A 21,258-nucleotide genomic window follows, 5' to 3' on the forward strand; every position below is an offset into this window, starting at 1 on the left:
GGGCGGGAGGACTACGCCTCCCGGCAGCCACTGCAGGGCCCGGCCCAGCGGGGGATGCCGGGCGCCGCCGCCGCAGCCGCCTGGTGAAAGTTAACCACCCAACCTGGGGAAGGCGCCTCCCAGAGCCGCGCGGCGCCTCCCGTTGCCATGCCGGCTTTGTCACCTCGGCGGGGAAAGCGGCAGGATGGATGAGCGGGCGGCCGCCGGGGCAGACGCCCGCCGGGTAAGGAGCGGGAAGGGAGGGAGCGAGGGGAGGCGCGGGCCGCTGCGGTGAGGCCGGTTCTCCGCGCCTCGGAGGGGGCCCGCGGCCGCCCTGCCCGCCGGGATGCCGGGCTCGGGCAGGTGCAGGGGAGCGGCGCGGGGCTCCGCCGGCGGAGGGGCCGCTGTGAGGAGGGAGAGGGGGGCGCGGCGCCGGCTCCCGCCTCACGGCCGCGGCCCTCCCTCAGGGGCTGCCCGCCGCCCCGCGCCCGGCCTGAGGGCACGGCGGCCGCGCTGCCCCGCCTCGGGCCCCGCAGGCTGCCGCGGCTCTCCACTACCCTGGGGAGGGGGGCAGAGCTGGGGCTCAGCACGAGGCCCCCGCGAGTCCTGAGGAAGACTCCTGGGAAAGCTTCGAGGAGGGGAGAAGGCTATGAGGGTTTGCCGTGAGTACCTGCTTTGGGGTCAGAGGCGTGTATGTGTGTGTGTGTGAAGGGGAGAGAGGAGCTGTCCTGGCCCTTCCCATGTCTGTTTTTGGGTCTATGTAGTGCAAGGGGACACTTTCCTCCTGTAGCCCCACACAGGAGCCCTGTGGCTCCAGCGCCTGCCTGGCCCACTGCTCCCATTCCTGCTGGTCCACAGCACTTGCTGATCCACCTCTGTCTGAACCCCAAATTAAGAGAAAGGACTCCACACCCTCCTACTTTGTTCCCTGAGAGAAGACAATGTCAGTCTGTGGGTGATGATCCCAGAAGTGTTGGGAGCTGTGTATCTGCGTCCCTGCCCCATAGAGAATGAGGCCCCAGCAGCCCCCTGAGGTCTGGGTTCAGCCATCGCTGTGCTGCCTCAGGTACAGAGATTGGGCCTTTATAGGCAGGCTGATTCAGGTAGTCCTATAAATATTCTCCGTGAAACCTGCCATGTGGTGGGAGCAGAGCCACAAGTCCCATCTGTGCCAATTCCAAGATATCTTTTTGAGAGAGCAGAGGGCCGGAAGGCTGAATCTGTAGTCACACAGGAACCTGGCGGCTGTTGCTTTTGCTTGATGTTGTAGGTAGCTAAAACCCAGCAGAACCACCAGTACGTGCCAGGACACCTGGTGTTTCTGTGGCAAAGGTGCCTTGAAGGCTGTTTTCACGTCTCACAGCATCTGGTCCCAGGCTCTGGACCTTGGCATCTTTTCCTGGAGTCCTCCACCATGAGGAGCATAAAGAAGATGCCCATTTGATTTTCAGGTTAAAAGTTTCTGTGTCACCTCTAATAAATGATCCTCTGCTCATCCCGAATGCAACAGAAAATAGAAAATTCCATTTTAATTCAGTCCTCATTCCACGTTTTAATAATAGTTTTTCATTAAACATCTAATCCTGTCCTAGCACCTCTAATCAGTAAGGCCCAAGGTGCTTTACAAAAGAGGTGAAAAGAATGTAACTATTCCAATTATCCTCATTAAGGCTGATATCTTTTGGCTTTGGGCAGCTTCTGCAGATGATATAGGTCGTAAATAATTAAGAGTACGATCTAATTAAAAGAAATCCCAGTTGTAAACCAGAGGGCCACACTGAAGAAGCCAGTCTTCAAAGGCATGGCCTTGTAACCTAACCTCCCTGATCAGAGCAGCGTCCCATTAGCCTGCAGCTCTTTGCCCTCCTGACCTGTGTGCCCCAGCAGCAGGTACTGCTAGGTGCCTGTGCAGGACCACAGGGAGGGATAGGGTCAGGGTGTCTGTGACAAAAAGCATTCTGGTTTGAATAAAGGTCTGGTGTTTAGAGAACTACCAAAACCTGCAGTCTGAACTGAGCAAGGTCAGAGGTAGAACTAATGTAGTTTTTTTTTAGTAAAACAGAAATAATTACTGGAAATTAGAAACGCTGCTCAAACTGGAGTCCAGAAGATAGTTAAAGTTGTGTCCTGGATCAAGTTCATACATGACCTAAATAGAATTCTGACCCCAAAGCTCACTCTAAGCACCATCTTCTTTAAAGTTGGATGTGAACTTTCATGTCTGGGTGTTTAGGCTCTAGATTGCTCATACTAAACTGGATCTCATTTTTACCTGCCTGCCTCCTCTGGAAGCTGACTATCTCAGGACTGCTGTTTATCTGTATAATTCAATAGTAGGGCTGTGTGGGTGAAATCCCTGTTCTCATTCCAAGAACCCGCTGTCACATATTAATTATTCTGTGGCAGTATTTGTGCTCTGATTCCTGGTTACACAGTGTTCAGTGATGACCTAATTGCAGTGTTCTCATTAGCAGAGAAGTTTCTCAGTTTGACTTTCTAGTTCACCTTCTCCATAAGTCATAATACATTCTACCATCAGTACTGTCACTTCAGTCTGATGTTTTGTGGGGCATCATAAGGCATTTGAAGTGCATCCGTAACAGCTTCTCACACTGTACTGTTGTAACGTATAACTTAGTTCAGAGCGAGAGCAGACCATCTTGTAGGTGCAAATGGCAGAATCTGAAGAGCTATGTGAGTTTTCTTACCACTAAAGAAACCACAACTGTGTTAGTTTGGTGTTGGGTAATTTCCTTGAAAGCTGGGAATACACAAGCAGCTACGAACAAACCTAAAATAGCCAGACTCCTTTTGGATTGTCTCGTGCAGAAGTTTAGTCTCAGCCAGGAGATGTGGGTGTAATTTTCAAACTCAAAGGGATGCTGACTGCAAGTTACATTAACTGAGTCCCTTAGGACTTAGGAGACGTCTGATTTTGATCTGTCTGTGCCATAATTTCTTCGTTTGTAAAACCCAAATGTTTTGTGTTGAACTGTAATTATTTTATATGCATGGAGCTCAGAATAGTAAGGGATGGCTGGAGCTCTGGGAAGTGCTGGTGATACTGGACATGGGCTGCACGTGGCAAGAGGGGGCCCACAGCTGTAAGGCGGTGGGGCATGCGAGCTCTGGGAGCTGCAGAGAGGGAGGATGAGAGCAGGAGAAAGGGGGAAGGGTCAAAGGAAAAGTATAACATTAGAAACAGTGTATGGGGCAGATGGCCGACAGAAAACCTTGGAAGGGCAGGTCTAGAAGGACGTAGGAAGAAATCTAAACCAGCACAGTCCTGGGTGCCAATCGCTGTGCAGCATGGACGAGGCTTTGCCTTTGCGTGTGATAACGTTCTTAGAAAAACTTGGTGCCGCTTATGGGAGAGGCGAGGGGAGAGGATTCCTGGAAAAGTATGTATACACACAAAGAAGCCTTTGGTTTCTTCCCTTGCACATTTGTAGAGAGCTCACGTCTTTCTCTTACCCCAGGAGACATTCCTATTTCCTTTCATTTACCAGTGTTTGGAAGGCGGAAGGAGATGAGGCACTGTTGGATTCCCTTATTAACTTAATCTGTGGGAAGCCCTACTTAAGTCGTTGAATTTCCCAGTCTTGATAGAACGAAGTATTTGTACAGTGAAGTCAAACAGAAGACGGAGGTTCCTGCGCAGGGAGGCTTTGACGCTGTTCCAGTCCTGTGCCTGTGACTCTTACGCGTGTGTTTCTTTGAAGTCTGAAGCTTAGGAGTCTGCATTAATGATCAAGGGACAGAACTGAATACAGAATTCGAATGGTACAAAGGTAAAGGTGTGGATATGAATGTGGAAAGAGAATGTTTAAAAGTAGTCTGGCATGTATGGTTAATATTAAAAAAAAAAAAAGCATGTTAATTTCCTCCAGTTACTCAAGTTCTTGGGGCTCTTAGCATCTTCTCATTTAATGTAGATCAATGATCTCCTGCTGAGTCCTGTCATATTCAAAATATTATCTTCCTTAACAAGTGGAAAACTTGAGGTCTGAAAGCTTTAGCCAAAATGCCACAATGGGAAACTCGCTCTGATCCCTTAGGCAGGAATCTCTGTTCCTCACACAGTGTTTTAGAGCACTCTGCTTGGCATTTGGCTGCTGCTGCTGGCCCTGCTCTGCCAAGTGTCAGTGATCCCTGAACGCTTTCAAAGTTCCTTAGGACTCTCAGTGGATGCAAAACACTTCTGAAGCTGAGGTTTGTCAGGAACAGAATGCATTAGATCAATTATTTCTAACTTTGACTTACGATTGTGTTAAAACTTACCTATTTTCCCACTGTGTTTGTTCTTTTTAGGGCTCTCAGCTGTTGCTCTAATTTGGGAACCCTTTTTCTTACTTTTTACTTCATAAAGTAAAATAGTCAAAGGAAAACGTAGCACATCCTGCTGAACTTGGTAGATAGATATCTGTTGCCTCAAACAGTGAAATAGAACCTTAGTTTCAATTACCAGCATACTATTTCAACTGCTTTTTCCAGAACTCTGCCAGCAAATCAACTCCCCTGTAAGGATTACTTGAATTCGGCTTTGTTGGGGACCCAAAGGATGGACTTTGAGGCTCAATTTTCAGTACTCATCTGATCTGTAGGGACCTCAGTGAGAGATCCTAACATGGTATTTATGTTCTACGAGACATGGAGCTGTTCCTGAAGCCCGGGCACCAGAAGATGCTTGCTCTGGGTATCTCCCAGTGGTGAATGGGTGCAGACCTACCATGGGTACTCACTGATGCCCCTTGTGCTCTCCTCCCATTCATTGGGCTGTGGGTAGGCTTGTGCCCCAGGCTCTGCTCTGAGTGACTGGGACCTCTTTCTCCAGATCAGATTTCCCTATTTAATACCATAGTGTAAATGAGTGTTTATAGGTGAGTGTGGGGTCTTTGGATCGGCTGTGTCATATAAAGCTCTGACCCAAAGCCCACTGTAGCTCAGCAGAAAATTATCTCTGACATTGCTCTCATGTCCCCAGGAATTAAAAAGACAAATTATTGTAAGCAGTTCCACATGTACTGAGCCTTAGTTTGTTAGCTCGACTGTAATGTCTTTCCACAAAACTAAAGAACAAAAAGCTACCTTGAAAAAAATAGCCATCGGGAAGCAGGGCAGCAAAAGCCAAGAAACTTGAGCCCTTTGCTAATGAATACTCTGTCCTTAACTCACATTGTCTCTTTTGTTTCCCACACTTTCATGAGCTGCACATGGATTCAATTTGCCAGTCTTAACCCTTCTTGCTGATGCCTGATCTGTGCATAGTTTGGAAACTGGGACAGCTGTCGCTTAGGTACTTGGCTTTGCTTTGCTTTTAATTTTTTGTTGCTACCAATGTGTTTGCCCCATGCAGTCTCTGGCGTGGATGCAGTGGGGGAGCACATGGGGTATGGGCAACGTGTGGGTGTGCATGGGGAGAGAGAGTGAGGTCTTCCTGGGGAGGGGTGTAATAAGGATGGGCTCAGAGCAGGTTTGCCTGGATTGAAACATGGTAGCTTCAGGGGAAGGTGCCAGTGCTGTGCTAGAACTTCTTTAAAAAGAACTGTTTTTCTTGGCATAGCTCTAAAATTGATGGAAAGTCAGGAAGGAGCCAAGGAAGGGATCTGGCATCATAGGAACTTCTCACACCAGCTTGTCTTTGTGCTACAGCTCAGCAGAAGTGCTTTCTGCAAAGCAAAGCATTAAACATCAGATGTTTATTTGCAACAGTAAAATTTATTTCAGCAAACGATGATTGACTGTAGTAAATACACTTCTTAGTAATGACTGTATTGTTTCCAGAAACATAACTGCTCTTAGTTGCTGTTTGCTCAGTTGGTAGGGATCTAATTAATCATCCTCTTACAGCAAAAATGGCATTTCACATAAAAAAAAAAAACAATGCATTTTCTTGCCTCATTTCTCCTCTAGATAACTATTGAACAAAGATGACCAGCAGAGAGTGCTGGTGCTCTTCCAGAATCCTGCTGAAGCTTCTGAAATAGTGTAAAATCAAATCAGATTTTGTTCTGTAATTCTATTTTTGGGTTTTTTTTTAACATAAAATGCTAATGAACTATCTGTTACTTGATATCTTGCTGCCGCCTCTAATTATGAATCTTTCTGTAGCTCACTAAAGGAGAAAGACTGCTTTCAGAAGAGCATTATACACAGAAAAACTGTAATTGCCACTTTTTGAAGCAATTATTTAACAGAATTTTATGTTTTGCTCCAATGCATTTGCCCTTTTTTATACATAACATTCTCTCTCCTATTCCTTCTCTTTATTTCACGTTCAAAGTAATCTGTTTACTATTCAGCACAGCTTCTGCCTAGAGGAAGAGGGTGGCCCCGTTCCTGCAGGCAGCAGAGCTCTAGCATCTGTGCGGTGCTCATTGTATCATTCAGACCAATTTTAGGACCTTCCAAGGCAGTGAGAGATTTCTTCCAACCGCAGGTTGCTTTTAGTTGGGCCTCAGTGTGATTCTGACTGTGGTATCAAAAATGAGTTGCAAAACTTGAAATCAAAAAGGGACGCTCCCTCCCTCCTTTGTCTCTGTGTGGTTATCAATGTATTGGCACCATTATTAGTCCTGGAGATGCGAAAGTGGTTGGGATTTTTGGTGTTGAGTCAGGCGTTTTTTTTCCCTCATGATCATTCTGGTCATATCAGGATTATTAAGTGCTTTTGTGCAGAACCTGCTGTATATCTCTCTCTCGTGACTTCATACATTCTTTAGTCATTGAGAGCAAACAAAGACCATGTAGAAGTGCAGGGCCTCTTTGCCTTATTCATGCATGTTACTCTGATCCAAATCCTCTGTAAGTTTAGGAAATCTCTTAATTCATTTCATCAGAATCTAAGGACAGATCTCTTTAGAAAATAATAATGAAAAAAACCTTAAGAGACAAGGAAGATGGTCAGCTTTCATACATCAAGGATCTTACCGTGTGGTAGGCGTTAAAGGCTTCCAGGCCCTACTGCAGGAGAATAAGCATCATGTAAGGAAATCTCTTTGTCCAGACTGACATTGAGGCCCTTATTTTGCCAGGCTGATACGGCGTAGAGGACTGGGCTGTGAATGCACCTAGAGCAAAGCTGAAACATTTCATTTGTTTCTGATGTAGCTGGCAGTTGTTCAGCATTCTTCCAGTTACACACCTGCTTCCAAAATGCTCCATGAAAAGAGGACAAGTGTCACCAGTTAGAGGACTTCTTCCCTGAAGCTCCTCAAAAGCCACTCGGACACAACCCTGGGCTATGTGCTCCAGGGGATCCTTCTTGAACAGGGGGCTGGAATGAGTGATCTCCAGAGGTGCCTTCCTGCCTCTACCGTTCCATGATTCTGTAACTAGGAGCTTAGAGAGATGGGCAGAGGAGCACATGGTAACTCTTCCTGCTCTCGTGTGTTTTGAAAAGTAGAGTTTTTCTAGCATTTCCATAAGTGCTGTCTTATGATGGTTGTTTCTGGTGGTGGTGTATGAATGCTTATCTCTCATTTCCACCTGACAGTGAATGAGAACTGGCTTTATACATAGTGCAAGCATGAATTGTAAGGTGGGGCCATTATTTCACTCAACAGTGCATTTACAGACTGGACAGAATTCCCAGCCTCGGTGGTGGAGGGAATGCCGTCTCATCCCAGCAGCTCCCTGGCACTTCTCCGTCGTTACGGGTTTATTTTTTACATACCAGAAGAAAAGCACTGTTAAATCGGTGCAGGACCAGGGCTGAACAGAAATTCATTTGCACCCCTCTCGCTGTGCTGAATGGATGCAGAATCGGGCGGCGATTCCTGCCTGTACGTGAGGGATAATGTCAGCAGCTTCCTGAGCTCCAGCTGCTGTGGACAAAGGATGCCGAGCGGCAGAGATTCCTGGAGGGAGGAACTTTAAGATGGAGGAATTCTAAAGAATGCGAAGGACAACCTCTTAAAAAATTGTAGGTGGAGCAATTCCAGGTCATCCAAGCGCTTTGTATGCTTGAGATTGATTTTCCTACTTTGAAATAGCTGCCGTTGTGACACTTCTCTTCCGTGCTTTTGAACACATTGACTGTGACCTCTGTGTGATTGCAGAAATTGGCCCGAGTGCTCTGGAACAGTTATTAGGAACCCCTTTCTTGTGTCGTTTCCTGAATTCCCACACTGTGGCGTGATGTGTGTGTGGAAACTGCTGGCTTCCTCCAGCGGCAGCCGTTCCACCAGCCTGTGTGCACCGGGATCCTGGCACAGGGAGCTGCAGGGGGACAGGATTGTTAGGGAGAGAATCTGCATTTCGTGCATCTTTGTTCTTTTCCAGCTCTGATAAAGCTGTTATCTCCGACTGTGTGGGTTAAGCACGAGCAGCTACTGCTCTGTAGAATAAACAACAGTGGATGACTTGAGGTTAACGTGCCTCGGGCAAGGCTAGCTGCTCTTCAGTGTCTGCATGAAGCAATATTTTCATCTCCCAGTGACTCTACCTTCTCTCTTTACTCCCCACTCTATTTTCTTGTGGTGTGTGGGAGGAAGGCAGGATGTGTGATTGAAGCATAGTTTATAACTCCTTAATTGACTGTAGCTGTGTAATTCCCTTACAAATCCACCCCACAGCATCTAGCAAATATGTGCTTCATTAACTTGTTGTCCTCTTTTTTTTTTTCTTTTCTTTTTTTGCAAACTGTAAGGTCATGTGATGTTAATGAGTTGTTTACGTGTGTTTCTGCATTTATTCCACCAAAGCGTTCCAGTGCACGGGAATCAATTACAGGGAAAAGAATCAATGTTTATATATGGCTGCATTTGGGATTTCTGAAGTTTGACTTCCTGAACTTCTTTCCAGATTCTTCTTTTAAACACTAAGAGTTGTGAATGTTGGAAAGGAGTCATTTCCTTCGTGCAGCTGAAGGGTCAATGGCTGGAGTGGGTTATCTCTTCTCGCACGAAGAGCCCGGATGAATTCAAGTCAGCAGGCCAAATTTCGCAGCACAGATTTGACATGTGGACACTTTTGGCACACTGAGTCCTTTGGAAATGGATGTGGTTCCTAGGCCAAGCCTTACTGAGCAGGCGCTGCTTAATGGGCTCCGTATTTGCAGTCAGGCCTTAACATACCTGGCCTGCTGCGGGTGTGCTGCTGCTGCTTCTTGTCCCCCGTTGGCTCCTTTCTGAAGCCGTGTGGCAGCAGAAGGAGCCGGGCTGGGAGCTGCCATGCCGCACCTGTCCTCCTGCACCTGCAGCCGGCAGTGACCTCACCAGGAGGGTCCAGTCACACTGTGTGCATGGGCCAGGGGAGGCAGTGGTGCATGGCGAGGAAGGCAGGGTGCCATGGTTCATACACAGACACATCTGTGCTGAAGGCTTGGTTTGTTATCTGGGTCTTAATGAAGGCTGGGGATTTGCCCACATTACAGCATCAGTCTCAGAGACGGTAAAGGTGCTCACCCCGTTTCAAAACCAGGGCTTCAGCACTCAGCAGCAGGAGTTGGTGTCATGAGAGCCGTGCTGCCCTTTGGCACGAGGTCCTCCAAAGCAGGGAGGCTGCACCCAGATGCCGATCCTGGCAGCCACCTGGGGCCCTTTTAACCCTTGGCGGTGAGGGGAGCACAAAGGAGGCCAGCTCGTGTGTGTAAAGCCACGCTATGTTCTGAGCTGAAATTCTCCAGGAGCTGAAGCCTTCAGTGAAAACCGCCTCTGTGTGGTTACTCCTACAGAGGAAAACGGGGAGGGTGCGTGCCCGCCCTCAGGTTTGGCCGTGTCGGGCTGGTAGGGGGGCTGTGGATGCTCAGAGCGAGCCTCGGAACGATGCATGACGGATGTTTTCGTTTTAAGCGGAATGCGATACAGGGGGAACTCCTTTAATCCGCTTCTACGCTGTTAGCCACGTATGCTGGCCGCATTTTCCACTATCTCCAGCATCCGAGCAGCAGAGCGCCGGGGCGGGCCGGGGGCGGGGCTGGGCGGGCCGTGCTTCCTGCCCGTCCTGCCGGAGTGCCGCCCTCGGGGCGCTCCGCGCACAGAGAGGCGGGAGAGGCGCGGAGCGGAGCTGCATGCGAGCACCGCGGGTCGCCTCTGCCCTGCCCCGCCCTGCCCCGCCGCGCTCGGCCGGCTCAGGTAACCGCGGGGACGAGGAGCGGAGCGGCGGGAGCCCGGCTGTCTGCCCCGGCCGCGATGCTGCGGGCCCCCGCTCCCCGCTGACAGCGCAGCCCGGGACGCGGGGCTGTCCTGCTCCCTCGTTCCGCCGTTCTCGAGGTGCCGAGGGCTGCGCGCACGGCCCGGCTGGCTGCGTCGGAGCGCTGCCCTCCGTCCCGGTCGCCCGTCTGTGGGCGCGTTCGTTTCCAATAAAAAGAAAAGTGGAGCCGCGGATCCGCCTCCCATCACGTCCCAGCCCCTGCGGAGCCCGGTATATTTGTGCCGCTAAAATAGTTTGTTTCCCCCTTCGGTTTTATTGACACTGAGGATGAAGAAGGATTTGCAAGCAAAAGCGCCTTGAAGCCGACATCATTTGGAGAGAGCTCTGCAGCTCAGCCGTTGGGTCTCGAATTCCACCCTTTGCCCCTGCTGAATCCACTGCTCTGCCCTTTACTCTCCGGGGTAAAAAACCAAACAACAACAAAAACCCGAGGAAAAGAATACCTTTGGCAGCAGGGCAGCTTTGTGTGGCCACCCCGGCGAGCTCCAAGTGTCCAGTTTCTGAAAAGAAGAAAATCCTTTTGTCTTCGGCAGATCAGTAGGTAAGAGATGCGCTCATGGCACAGGGACTCAGCATTCGTTCTTGCAGCTGGAGCTGGGAGACGGGCCCACTCTGTGGGCTTTTGGCAATCGTTTCTCTCCTGTGAAGGCTGTTCTTCGTCTTGCAAAACTGACACAAAAAATACACTTAGCATTTCACCACTGTCACTAAATATTAACTAAAATTAATAGTTGTGTGCTTGTGTGTAATTGGAGAAGCAAAATTTTTTGGAAGGCGCTGAAGTGGATCTGTGTCGGCTACGTTTCTTGTGGTGCTCTTTTCAGAAAGCAATCACTGTTGTTGTGCTTGTTGTAATCCACGTGTCCAGGCTGTCGTTGCTCGTGGTGCTCTGCAGAGAGTCATGTACGTGCACTGATGTATGCATGTGTGTGAGTAGGGCTGCTGCCATCAGTTGGGATTTCTCATTCCATGCTGGAGTTTGTTTCCAATTAAGTGCCTTATTGCTTGTGCCACAAGGTGTGGAAGTGTTCAGCCTGAAATTAAGGTATATCTACATCTTATCAGCCTATTGGACATGGCTGGTAACAAGCTTGGCACTGTACAGAGTGAACGTGAAGATATTTTCTTTGTTTTTTGTGTTTTTCAAGTAAGGCTGAAAGCGCAGCAGGGACATGTGCACATAATAACTGGAAGGAGGCCCAGTCTGTGCAGGGAAGCATGTTTTGGAGCATACTCCTTTCTCTAGGGGCCAAGTGCTGGATGTGTGCTGTTTTACAAGTGGAAATACCGCTGTGAGTTTCTGATCCTTCATTCTCCCCCAGCTCTGTCTCCCTGCTTCCCCTAGGCCAGAGTCCCATTGCCTCCGGGCTTTTGTGCAAGGGAAGAACCTGTGGAATTCACGTGGCTCGTAGTTGGACTCCTCCTTTGCAGGGAGGATTGTATTGTTCCCCATGGAAGCACGCAGCATCCCCCGGCGGGAGGATCTGGCTGTTTATATAGTGAAACCAGCCTTGACATCATGCTCTTCCCCACTGCGTGGGTTGTTCCTGTCGATGATACAGGAAATGCTAAATATCGGTCTGCTCTGCTCCCTGTTCCTCTTTCTTTTTTTTTTTTCTTTTCCTGTTCCTCTCCTCTTTAGGAGCTTAGATCGGAAAAGAGAGTGGAAAAGGTGTGCTGTTCTCCCTGGGAGGGAGGGCGGGCAGAAGCTGACGGACCCTCAGAGCTGAGGTGTAAGAGCCTGCCTGGGGCAGGTGTCCAACCCGGCTCCATCAGAGGACAGGACGCAGGTTTTGGCTGCTCTGTTTGTCTCACTGTTTTCTGCCACCTGTGACTTCTTCTGGTGACCAGGTCTCTCTACCAAACCTCAGGTGGGATCACAAGAACTATTTTCTCAAGCTTACGCTGCGGCTGCATGAGTGACGGCAACACCATGTTGGGTGTTCAGGACTGATAGAAAAAAACGAACCATACCACTGAGCCCATGACCCTTTTAAATCTTTGGGTCAGATTTGGACCAGGGCTCTCTCACTGATTGCTGCTCCTAGCAGTGGGTTGGTTCATGGCTAGCCTTGGGAAAGTCAGCTGGGGGGGTGCATCCGTAGTGCTTGATCTCCCTCTTTTTCTCCAGGACTCTTAGTTGCAACATAACCACTATCCTTAAAACGTTAATGGGAACGTCAAACACAATGCAGAATGATATCTTTTTGCTGTCCTTGAGAAAAGGAAAGGATTTCCATGTGGAGAGGAGGAGGAGCCTGGTCTCCCTGAACTCACTGTTACTGCACTGCGAGCAGGCAGCAGGGGCCATCCAGTGGGACGTGGGGCTGTGGATTCCTTTGGCATTGCCAAGACCTCATCATTTTGGTATTGTTTGCACGAAGCGTATTTGAATTGTGATAGCTGGTTAATGTGCTGATACCATGATCATCATTCTACCTGCTTTTGGTGACGCACGACATCGGATTGTGCCATGAACTTTGAGGAATCAGAGTATTGCTCTTTTGCAAAGCATATTTGAGTGACTCTGGACTAATGCATGGCCGGCTTTGCACTGCAGAGTGCCGCAGATGCACCACACGGTTTTCATATGCCTGTAATACGAATGTATAAAAATTCCCTCCAGTCTGTAATGCAGCTCAAAGGGCAGCTGATTTAGATGTGCTTGAGTGTTAAGGTCAGGAGATCACATTCCACAGGTTACTAGATGAAAGTGCTTGAAGAGGGTATAGCATAAATATTTGATTCATATAGAAGGGATTGGTGCAAATCCTTTTGTTCCTTCTCCAAAGATATTCTGTAGGCAAAGCCCTGGTAGGGGAAAAAAGAACTGACAAAAACATACAACTTCTTTGTGCTGGAGGAAGTAGGACGGAAATGTAGTGCATTGTTGAATTCCACAGAAATTCTTCTCATGGGATACTTCATCTTCAGTAACAGCTAAGAGAACTAATGTTTTTAAATGTGAAATGACTCATAATGCATGAGCTCTTGAAGTTGGGTTTAACATTGTATGCAAACATTGCCAGCTGGTGGGGATCTTTCTGGGTAAATAAAAGCTATATTTGTACAAGAAGGCTTGAATGATATATTTCAGATGCATCCTGATTAGCATAAGCCATTCACTTTGTAAAAGTACAGCAAGAATCTCAGAAGTGTAGATAACTTAATGGTCCACTTGTTCTCTTTCTGCTGTCCACCAGCAAACAGACTGCTCTTTTGGTTTATTTAGAGGTGAGGTTGCATTGCCTTACTGCTGTGTTTTCTGAACCATGACAATGAAGTTGAGAGTTTGCAGTCCCTACACTCTCCTAACGTAAACCTTTCTCTTTCTCTCTCTTCTATCCTTTTTTTTTTTTTTTAAACTTTCAGTTGAGAATAATGTGGGTTGTTTGGTTTTTTTGTTGTTGTTGTTGTTGTTGGAAAAACATGCACTATTTAACTCTGTACACCATCCAGCACATGATGTCTTGGCCCCTGGCTCTGGCTCGCTGTCACTGTAATGAAGTAAAATTTCAGCTCGTTAAAGGCTTTCTTTTATTAACACAGAGCAAAATCTGGCATAAGTTTTGGTTGTTGCCATATCAATGTATATACAGAAATAAGTCTTTAATTCCGGAATTATCAACAGTCCAAGTGTATGTTAATGTGAAATACTTCTAGCTGTGAATAGGTCTGTCTGTTCATACCTCTCCTGGGGCACAGCTCCGGATTGCAGCTCTTGCTTCATTCATACTGACAGCTCTTAAAGAGCTGCAGAACTGTAACCCGATGGAAAGACGAAGCCCAGTGTAAGAAAGTTCTTACGTGTTAAGGTTTTGTATTAAACTAACTAAAGCCTGGCTCCAAACACCTGTAAATTATGAGATTCAGCGTGCAGGGCAGAATAGGGTGTGTATTAGGCTCTGTTCTGAATTAGAAAAGTCTGACCTTGTTCCTGGCAAGAGATTCTTGGATTATTAGACGTTCCCACATTGGGGTGAAGTGTAAATGCTTTCAGAATAAAGTAAGATGCCTGTTTTCCCCCATCCAACTTTTGTTGCACATTCCCATATTTCAGGGTATTTTCAGACACTTGTGAAGCTTTCTGAAAGGTTTCCTAACGGAAACTTCCTAACAGCATTACAGATTTCTTTCCTTGCTATTGTGGGCAATATAGTGGGAGTGGAGTGTCCTTACTTGCCAATGTTTGCTGCTAGGTATCCCCCTTCCATGGAGACCAGAAGTTTAGAATAGTGTGAGAACAGCCATTCTTGATGATTGGCAAAGAGGCTGAAGGCTCTCTTTCTCCTCTTCTTTCCCTTGAAAAACAAGGGAGAACTTGGATCTCTTGGTTTTTCAGAGAAGCGTTCCAAATTGCCCATTGCTGGGGCTGTAAAGTTACAGGAAGCAGTAGAGGATTTGTCAGAATGATTTAGTCCATTGTGCTGAATCTGGGCCACAGGCAGTTTCTTTGAGCTTGTTTTCTGCTTGCTGGGATTCTTTGCTTCTCCTGCTTTCTGACGTGTAGTTGCTTTTTCGATCAGACTTCTGCCTACCTCGTATGTATGATCTTCACTCCACGTGTACCCCATATATGTTAACTTCATGTCGTGGGCTCAAAGTCATGGTCTTTCTGAAAGAACAGGCACGCAGCTGCCCTGTGAGTCCAGACTGGCTGCAGGAGCTTCGCAGTTGTTAACCTGTTAGACGGGAGGGAGCACGTTCCCAACCAGATCTGGAATGCAGCACTGGCCGCAGGAAGAGTCACACCGTGACCTCTGTGCCGTGGTCCTATCTCCCACTTCTGTGTAAGCATTTAGTTTGTGCTTTAAGGAGATGTGACACTGAAGTTGTATCCATGTGAAAATGTTGTACTGTTGGGTAGGAGAACTCTCAAGTCAGCAGATATCCAAGTCCTGCATGTTGCTTGGCTCTCTGGAGTAGTTTTGAAATGTAATCTTCAAGAAAAACATCTCAGCAACTTTGGAGCATAATAGTGTGAAGGAGGCCCTAGGAGCAAGTCATTTTTCAAGTATGCAGCACAGTATTTGTCTTGCTTACTATGCCTGTAGGTGAAAGGAGTTGTTCAGGAGTGCTGTAATTTGCATTTACCTAGATACTCAAATTTAATTTTTAAGTAATGATATATTTGAAACTTGCCTGTGTGAATCTGTATGTAAGTGGCCATTCAGGGCAAACCAGGAACCTGATTTAAGTGAGAGATAGGTTCATCAGTGATGAATTGGTGAGCAAATAGGAATAGGTGAACGAAAGGAAAAGGTTCTGCACAAAGCAGAAAACAAAGAACAAAGTGAAAAGGCCCATGGAAGCAGAATTCTCAGGGCTTCAAAATCCTGTAGCTGAGTAGTGGCAATGTGAGTGCATAGCTTAAACAAAGGAAGAACCTATGTTGAAGGTTTGTACAACACCTCAGGATCACGGGTTGTGGCTGTCACTTGTAGCGGTTGTTGTGGTTGGTTGTGAGCACCTCCTCTACTGCTGGCGCTGAAAAACTGAGTGCTCTCCTCCCTCAAAGAGCTGAATCTTCCCATGTTTTACTGACACACCACCTGCATTCTTCAAAACTTGTATTTGCAAACCTCCTATGGAGGTTTTGCAGGTCTTTGGTCATTTTCCTTGAAAACTACTTTTGGAGTGTATCACGTTCATCAGTATTGGTTAGCAAATGGAAATGTGACTCACTGATCTAGTAAAACTGGTTGTTATTTGTATCAGTATGATGCTTGTTACATTGATTGTAGACTAAGATATTGCTGAGCAGTTCTCTGGCCGATGAAATTGGCCTATGAAGTAAGCCAATTTGAGCTTTTAATTAATTAGATTTTGTAGTATCCTCTCTGTTAGGATTGCATCGCAGTCATTCTCATTTGCTTTAAAATGCTTTATGTCTCTATGCAGCTTATCTTTAAGTAGACTAGTTAACCTTTTAGGATTATTCTTTGTGACTCTCAGGGAAAGAAGTTGCACATTTCAGTGTCTCCTTTCACTTCAGGGTTTGGTGGACTTCTCTTCATCTGCTCATCTGGGCAGTTCTGTGGCCAGCTGGAGCAAATGGTGCTGCTTCATACTAGGGCTGGCCTGTCCATTTGTGGGCTGGGGAGAACAGAGTGGGAAAACTTCCCCTGCTTTACCATTTTTGGGGGTTTTTATTATTATTTTTGTTTAGAAAGAACCAAAACTGAAAACATCTTCCATATTTTTGGAGACACTGAACATGAAAGCAATGTCAGATAGCCTGTAGCAGTGCCCAAGGAATTGGTCATCTGTAGTTCATCGAAATAGTCACAACTGAATGCTTCTTGTTGCTCTGTATGATCTGTATTAGGTAAAAATGACTTTGAAACTCTTTTTTACTACAGCGTAATAAAGATTTAAGAGACTGCAAGCAGTTGCATAGTCCTCTCCATTGTTGGATAAGTCAAGGGGACCTTAGAGAGCAGGAGAAAAAACACTCCAAAGGTGCATGAAAATACCTGCCCTTTCCTGCTGCTGGGTTAGGATTGGGAATGGAGCGCTTGGATCCTGCTTAAAAAAATAAACTAAAAATCTTGGCATCCACGGTGTGCTGTTAGCTCCTAACGCTGCCTTTCACTGGGGGAATATTGCATAGCTCTAACTCCCTGTTTCTGCAGCCACCGGGATTACTTTGCAAGCGCATCTTCTCCAGCTGTAGATAACATTCAGAGTTCCCTGCCTTCTGCTTGCACAGGTTCTGGGATGTCCACATCCTTAACATTTAGGCAGAATCTGCAGTTAAAACAATTGCTGCTTCAGTCATTATGAAAAAATCCTTCTAGTAGTGATGAAGTTTATATTAGCAAGGATGTCGTTTTGCTAAGTAATGTACCTCAACACCATTATTTCCCAGCATAGCTGCATCTGCTTTAGAGTGGTTGCTGGAATAGTTACATGCAGTGACACAGTTGTGGCAGCAAAACCATCCGTGTAGGCCGGGGCTGAGCCAATCACACTGTGCTGAAATGAGCTTTGTAATATCTGCCTCCCAGTGTGGTGGTGAGGCTTAATTAATCATCCTACAAGTTATTAAAGATTTTTACAAGGTGCGCATGAAAAACCCAAGCGGTTATGATAAAAGAACAACACCCAAACCACTTTTATAACACCTTTGCTTTCTAAAAATGTGGTGATCTGGATATTCAGTTGGGTTTTGCTTTAACAACAACAAAAAAAGGCAGTCCGTCTTTTATCCGGTCGATCCTGGCTCATCCCAGCATTGCAGCAGGGCTCGCTCCCTTCCTGCAGCATCCCAGAGCAGCACTGCCAGCGCGGTCAGGTGAGCAGCAGCTGGATGCGGGCTGAGGCTGCGCTGTTCTTCTTTAGTAAGAAAAGAAAAATAGGCAGCCCTTGGAAAAGTGATTGCTTTCCTTGCTCCGTGACTGTTCCCGCTGAATTCTCTAGAACTGCTTTGTAAAACGAGAAGAGTTCCTCCTTTTAAAAAAGGGCTTAACATAGTTTAAATTGTAATGCTTGAAAAAGCCAGAAAATTCCCTGCTAGCATTAGGCCATGCTGGTTTCTTCCCCACAGCCTTCTCTGCCTGCAAGTTTTATTTGTATCAACTCGTGACACAAGTTTTCAGATGTCACAACTGGCATCTGAGGAAAAACAGCCTTAAAGTAGCATCAAAGGGCTACAGCTGTTGGAGGAGTGTTTTCCTCCTGTTTTCTGGGCTGAAGCTTTTGGGTTTGATTTTTGCCTTCATTTTTTAATGTAGATGCCGATTGTAATCTCTTTTTTTTTTTTCTTTTAATCTCAGCAGCAATTAAAGCAGCCTGATCCTATCAGTAGGGACAAATGATGCACTGTCAACATTTTGTTCACTTCTGATAATGCACATGAAACTGGTTTTCATGTTTGAAGATTACATTTTACTCTCACATGGTTTCCATTATCTGCGAGCCCTGAGGAGAGGCCTGGACTAAATCAGTGAAGGAATGGAGAAACCACACAATGCAATGAAAACGGTGCGGGGCATACTTGGGATAGCTGTGGGACAGGGGCTGCTGACGACAGAAGCAGGGCACTGCCTTAGTGCTAGCAGCAGCAAGAAGCAGAGCATTCTACAAAGACAAAACAAAGCTCTATGCTGAATTAAAACTGTGGCTTGGGTTTATGACAAATCCTAAATTCGACAAGGATAATTACTGGAAATCTGTGAAGCTTGAAGCAGATGAATCTTGTTCAGTGTGTGCTGGGAGGCAGACCTCTGAAACGAGACCTGGTGTGACTAAAGCAGTGTGAGCTTGATGGTTTTATCGAGATGACATCTAAAAGGTGAGATCTTGGCCTTTATGAAGCTAGCAGCAGAGCTGGTGTTTCATGAAATATGCAGAAATGGCAGTACGTGCTGCTGAAGGGCCATCTGTACAGATGTGTCAATGTGCCTGGTAGCGCTGCATGGCAGTTTAAATAAGGGAATGATTTGGTGCCTTCACTTAGAAATATTCCCAGTACAAACAGCTGGATGAATGTACCTAGACTGGTTTTTCTGTTAGAGAAGTGCATTCAGAGTAAGCATCTGTCTGAGTTCCACTTTCAAAATGTTACTGAGCGTCCTGAAGTTCCATAATGTTCTTACCAAAATGCCTCCAGTCATGAAGCATTCCTATTTATACCAGCTTCCGTGAGTCTTTCTCCCTTTTTTTTTTTCCTAATGCCAAGCCTAAATTACGTTGATTAAGATTATAGGTACCTCTTTGTGAAGAAATTGATTCTTTCCAGTGAGAGAGCAGTAATTCTCAGGCCTTCTGAGTTTTTCCATGGTGCTGTTATTTAGAGGGGCTTTTCCTGGGTTGGTGTTCTGACTTCTTTCCAAGACCAAAGGACTTGCTGCTTTTCTTTAAAGCCTGCCAGGCTTCCTTGCACTGTTCTGTGGCCAAGGCCCAGTCCCACAAGCACTGGAGGGGAATGGGTGGTGGCTCTGGCAAGGCAGGGCCAAGGTGGGCTCAGAGTCATTAGAGCTGGGACCAGGGCATGGGTGTTGTGGTGGCCTCTCGCTGTCATTGCCAGATGAGCTAATTTAAAGGGTATGTGTATTATTTGCACCCCTCCGGGTGACACTGTTCTTGTTTTTAGTTAAAAGAAGGAAGTTTTTCTTGTTTGCCCGGTGACTCTGCCCCTCTGGTATGAAGATGAGTAATGCTGGCTCTGCTCCATGCACCTGCTCGGTGCCACCCTCCAAGATCACCTGAGATGCAGTCAGCAGATCCAGGCAAGCAGGGATGGGATGCTTGAGTGAAAGCTGCAGAAGTGCTTATGGCTGGAGCCTGAAAGCTGCTTTTGGCTTGGAGCAGGTACCGAGGCACTATCAGAACTGTGGCATTTGTTGTGTGCTGCCTCGTGGGTTTGGATATTAGCCTTGGGAACATTCATTCATAGAGACTATCTCAACGTATGCGCTCTCCCTCCTCCTTAGGTAGGGCTGCAATGAAATTGAGAGCATGCAGTGATAGTCTGCGCTGCTCATTAAATAATTTTTGGACCCCACCCTTGTGATTCTGGTGCTCCTAAGCATTCAAAGGGAGCGTGTGTGCAGAAGAGCCGTGTTTCCAGTGGTCTTACAGGCACTTGTGAATTTTGCAGAATCAGGCAATCTGTGTGCTGAGTTTTGCATAGGCCGTGTAGTGAGGGCATATTTCTGTTAAACAATGGGTGACTCAGCGTGTGAGCTGGTCTCTGCGATTGCTCGAGGACTTCACAGGCTGTTCTTTCCATGCTATCTCTGGTTTGTGTTCCCTTTCTCTATTACAGTGTGCAGGTATATTTGGAGATAACTCTAGCTAAAAAAACAACTTAAGACTTCATCTAAACTGATAAGCATCCCATCACCTGTTGGCAGCCAGACTTAGTATTACACGTATGTGATTACACGTGTCTTGTGAAACACAGAATTACTTAGCAAAACCTTTGGGCCCCTTAGAAACTTTCTGTCTGAAGAAGCTACGTTTACTGAGTGCTCGAGTTTGCAATCTGACTGTCACTGGATTGTTTTGTCTGTATATGACTGACGCAAAGTTTAGTCGTAAAACTGAAAGTGCTTAACTGTACTACAGAGCTTTTGAGGTGATGAACCTGTTTCCATCCCACCTGATGCATGAGCTAATTAGCTTCTTGGCTAAGCAGTCACTCCGGGCAAGTATACACAGGCTGCCCTCACAGGGACTCTCGCATTCCTCCTTGTTTCACAAGCTAGAGAGATGCTTCTCTTCACTTGTGAGGTTATTATTGCTCCATGCAGGTTAATTGTGCTATAGCTTTACAGCCACTCATCAAGCAGTGGTGAGTACCTCACTTGTCTAAGCTTGTTTATTTTTATAATGCTGAAAAATATTTGCATGCTGTACAGAAATGTGCTGCTTTGGTTCCTTACAGCCTGGCAGGGTTATCTTTTTAAAATCTTCATTAATTTCTCTTCCTTATGATGGTCTGGCACAGTTCCTGTGCACAACTGCATGATGTTTCACACAGAAGCTTTGGTTACTACACTTCTACACAATGCCCTGCCAAAACGGGCCTTTTCTTTGTTAAGTAGCACCTGTTAAGCTCCCCTTTATGCCCATTCTTGGCCTCAGCATGGCTGCATCCAACACTTTGCAGTTCTTGTGTCAGTTCAACCAGTTGTGGGCTTGGGAACATGCGGACACAAACAGACCAGGGGTAATTTCAAGAGTAGGGGTTGGAGTAAGATGGTACAATTGTCATCCATGAAGTGCGACGCACAGGAACAAACTGCCAACTCTGTTCAGCCTGGGAACTGTACATCACAGTGTCTCCTTAGAGTAGAATTGTTTGAAAACTGAATGTTCCACTTGGAAAGCAAAGTTTTGCTAGGCTTTGTGGTTATGAAGAATGTATCATGCAGTGCATAAGCCAGTAGTTCTGCAGAGATTTTGTAGTCTGAAATGAACCAAGTGTAGTTAACAATCCAACCCTGTCCATCTTAATAGATTTAGGCTAAGCCCCAAAAGATGTCTGGTTAGAATATTTACAGAACCTATCAATTTCCTTCCAACTCTATCATAGCAACTTTTCCAGTGCACCTCACTAATTTCAGCGCTTGGCACACTGAGAATTGAAATTGCTGGAAGAGCCTAACACAAATA

General features: G+C 46.5%; 1 protein-coding gene across 5 annotated transcripts in view; it reads left to right on the forward strand.

Moving 5' to 3' along the window:
- The first annotated feature begins 46 nt into the window (after positions 1-46).
- AMOT (angiomotin) overlaps positions 47-21,258 on the forward strand; it is a 58,385-nt gene continuing 37,173 nt past the window's right edge. For 2 of the 5 annotated variants that reach the window (XM_025150357.3, XM_046940507.1), the window contains exon 1: positions 47-223. Coding sequence is in view for 1 of the 5 variants with exons in the window: in XM_046940504.1 (XP_046796460.1) it covers positions 629-641 (13 nt within the window). In the remaining 4 variants the exon portion in view is untranslated. Of the gene's footprint in view, positions 224-451; positions 642-7,544; positions 12,006-21,258 lie in introns of those variants that run through there. The other 3 variants (XM_046940505.1, XM_046940504.1, XM_046940506.1) reach the window with 3 other exon arrangements.

The sequence above is a fragment of the Gallus gallus genome, chromosome 4, assembly GCF_016699485.2.
Source record: "Gallus gallus isolate bGalGal1 chromosome 4, bGalGal1.mat.broiler.GRCg7b, whole genome shotgun sequence".
NCBI lineage: Eukaryota > Metazoa > Chordata > Aves > Galliformes > Phasianidae > Gallus > Gallus gallus.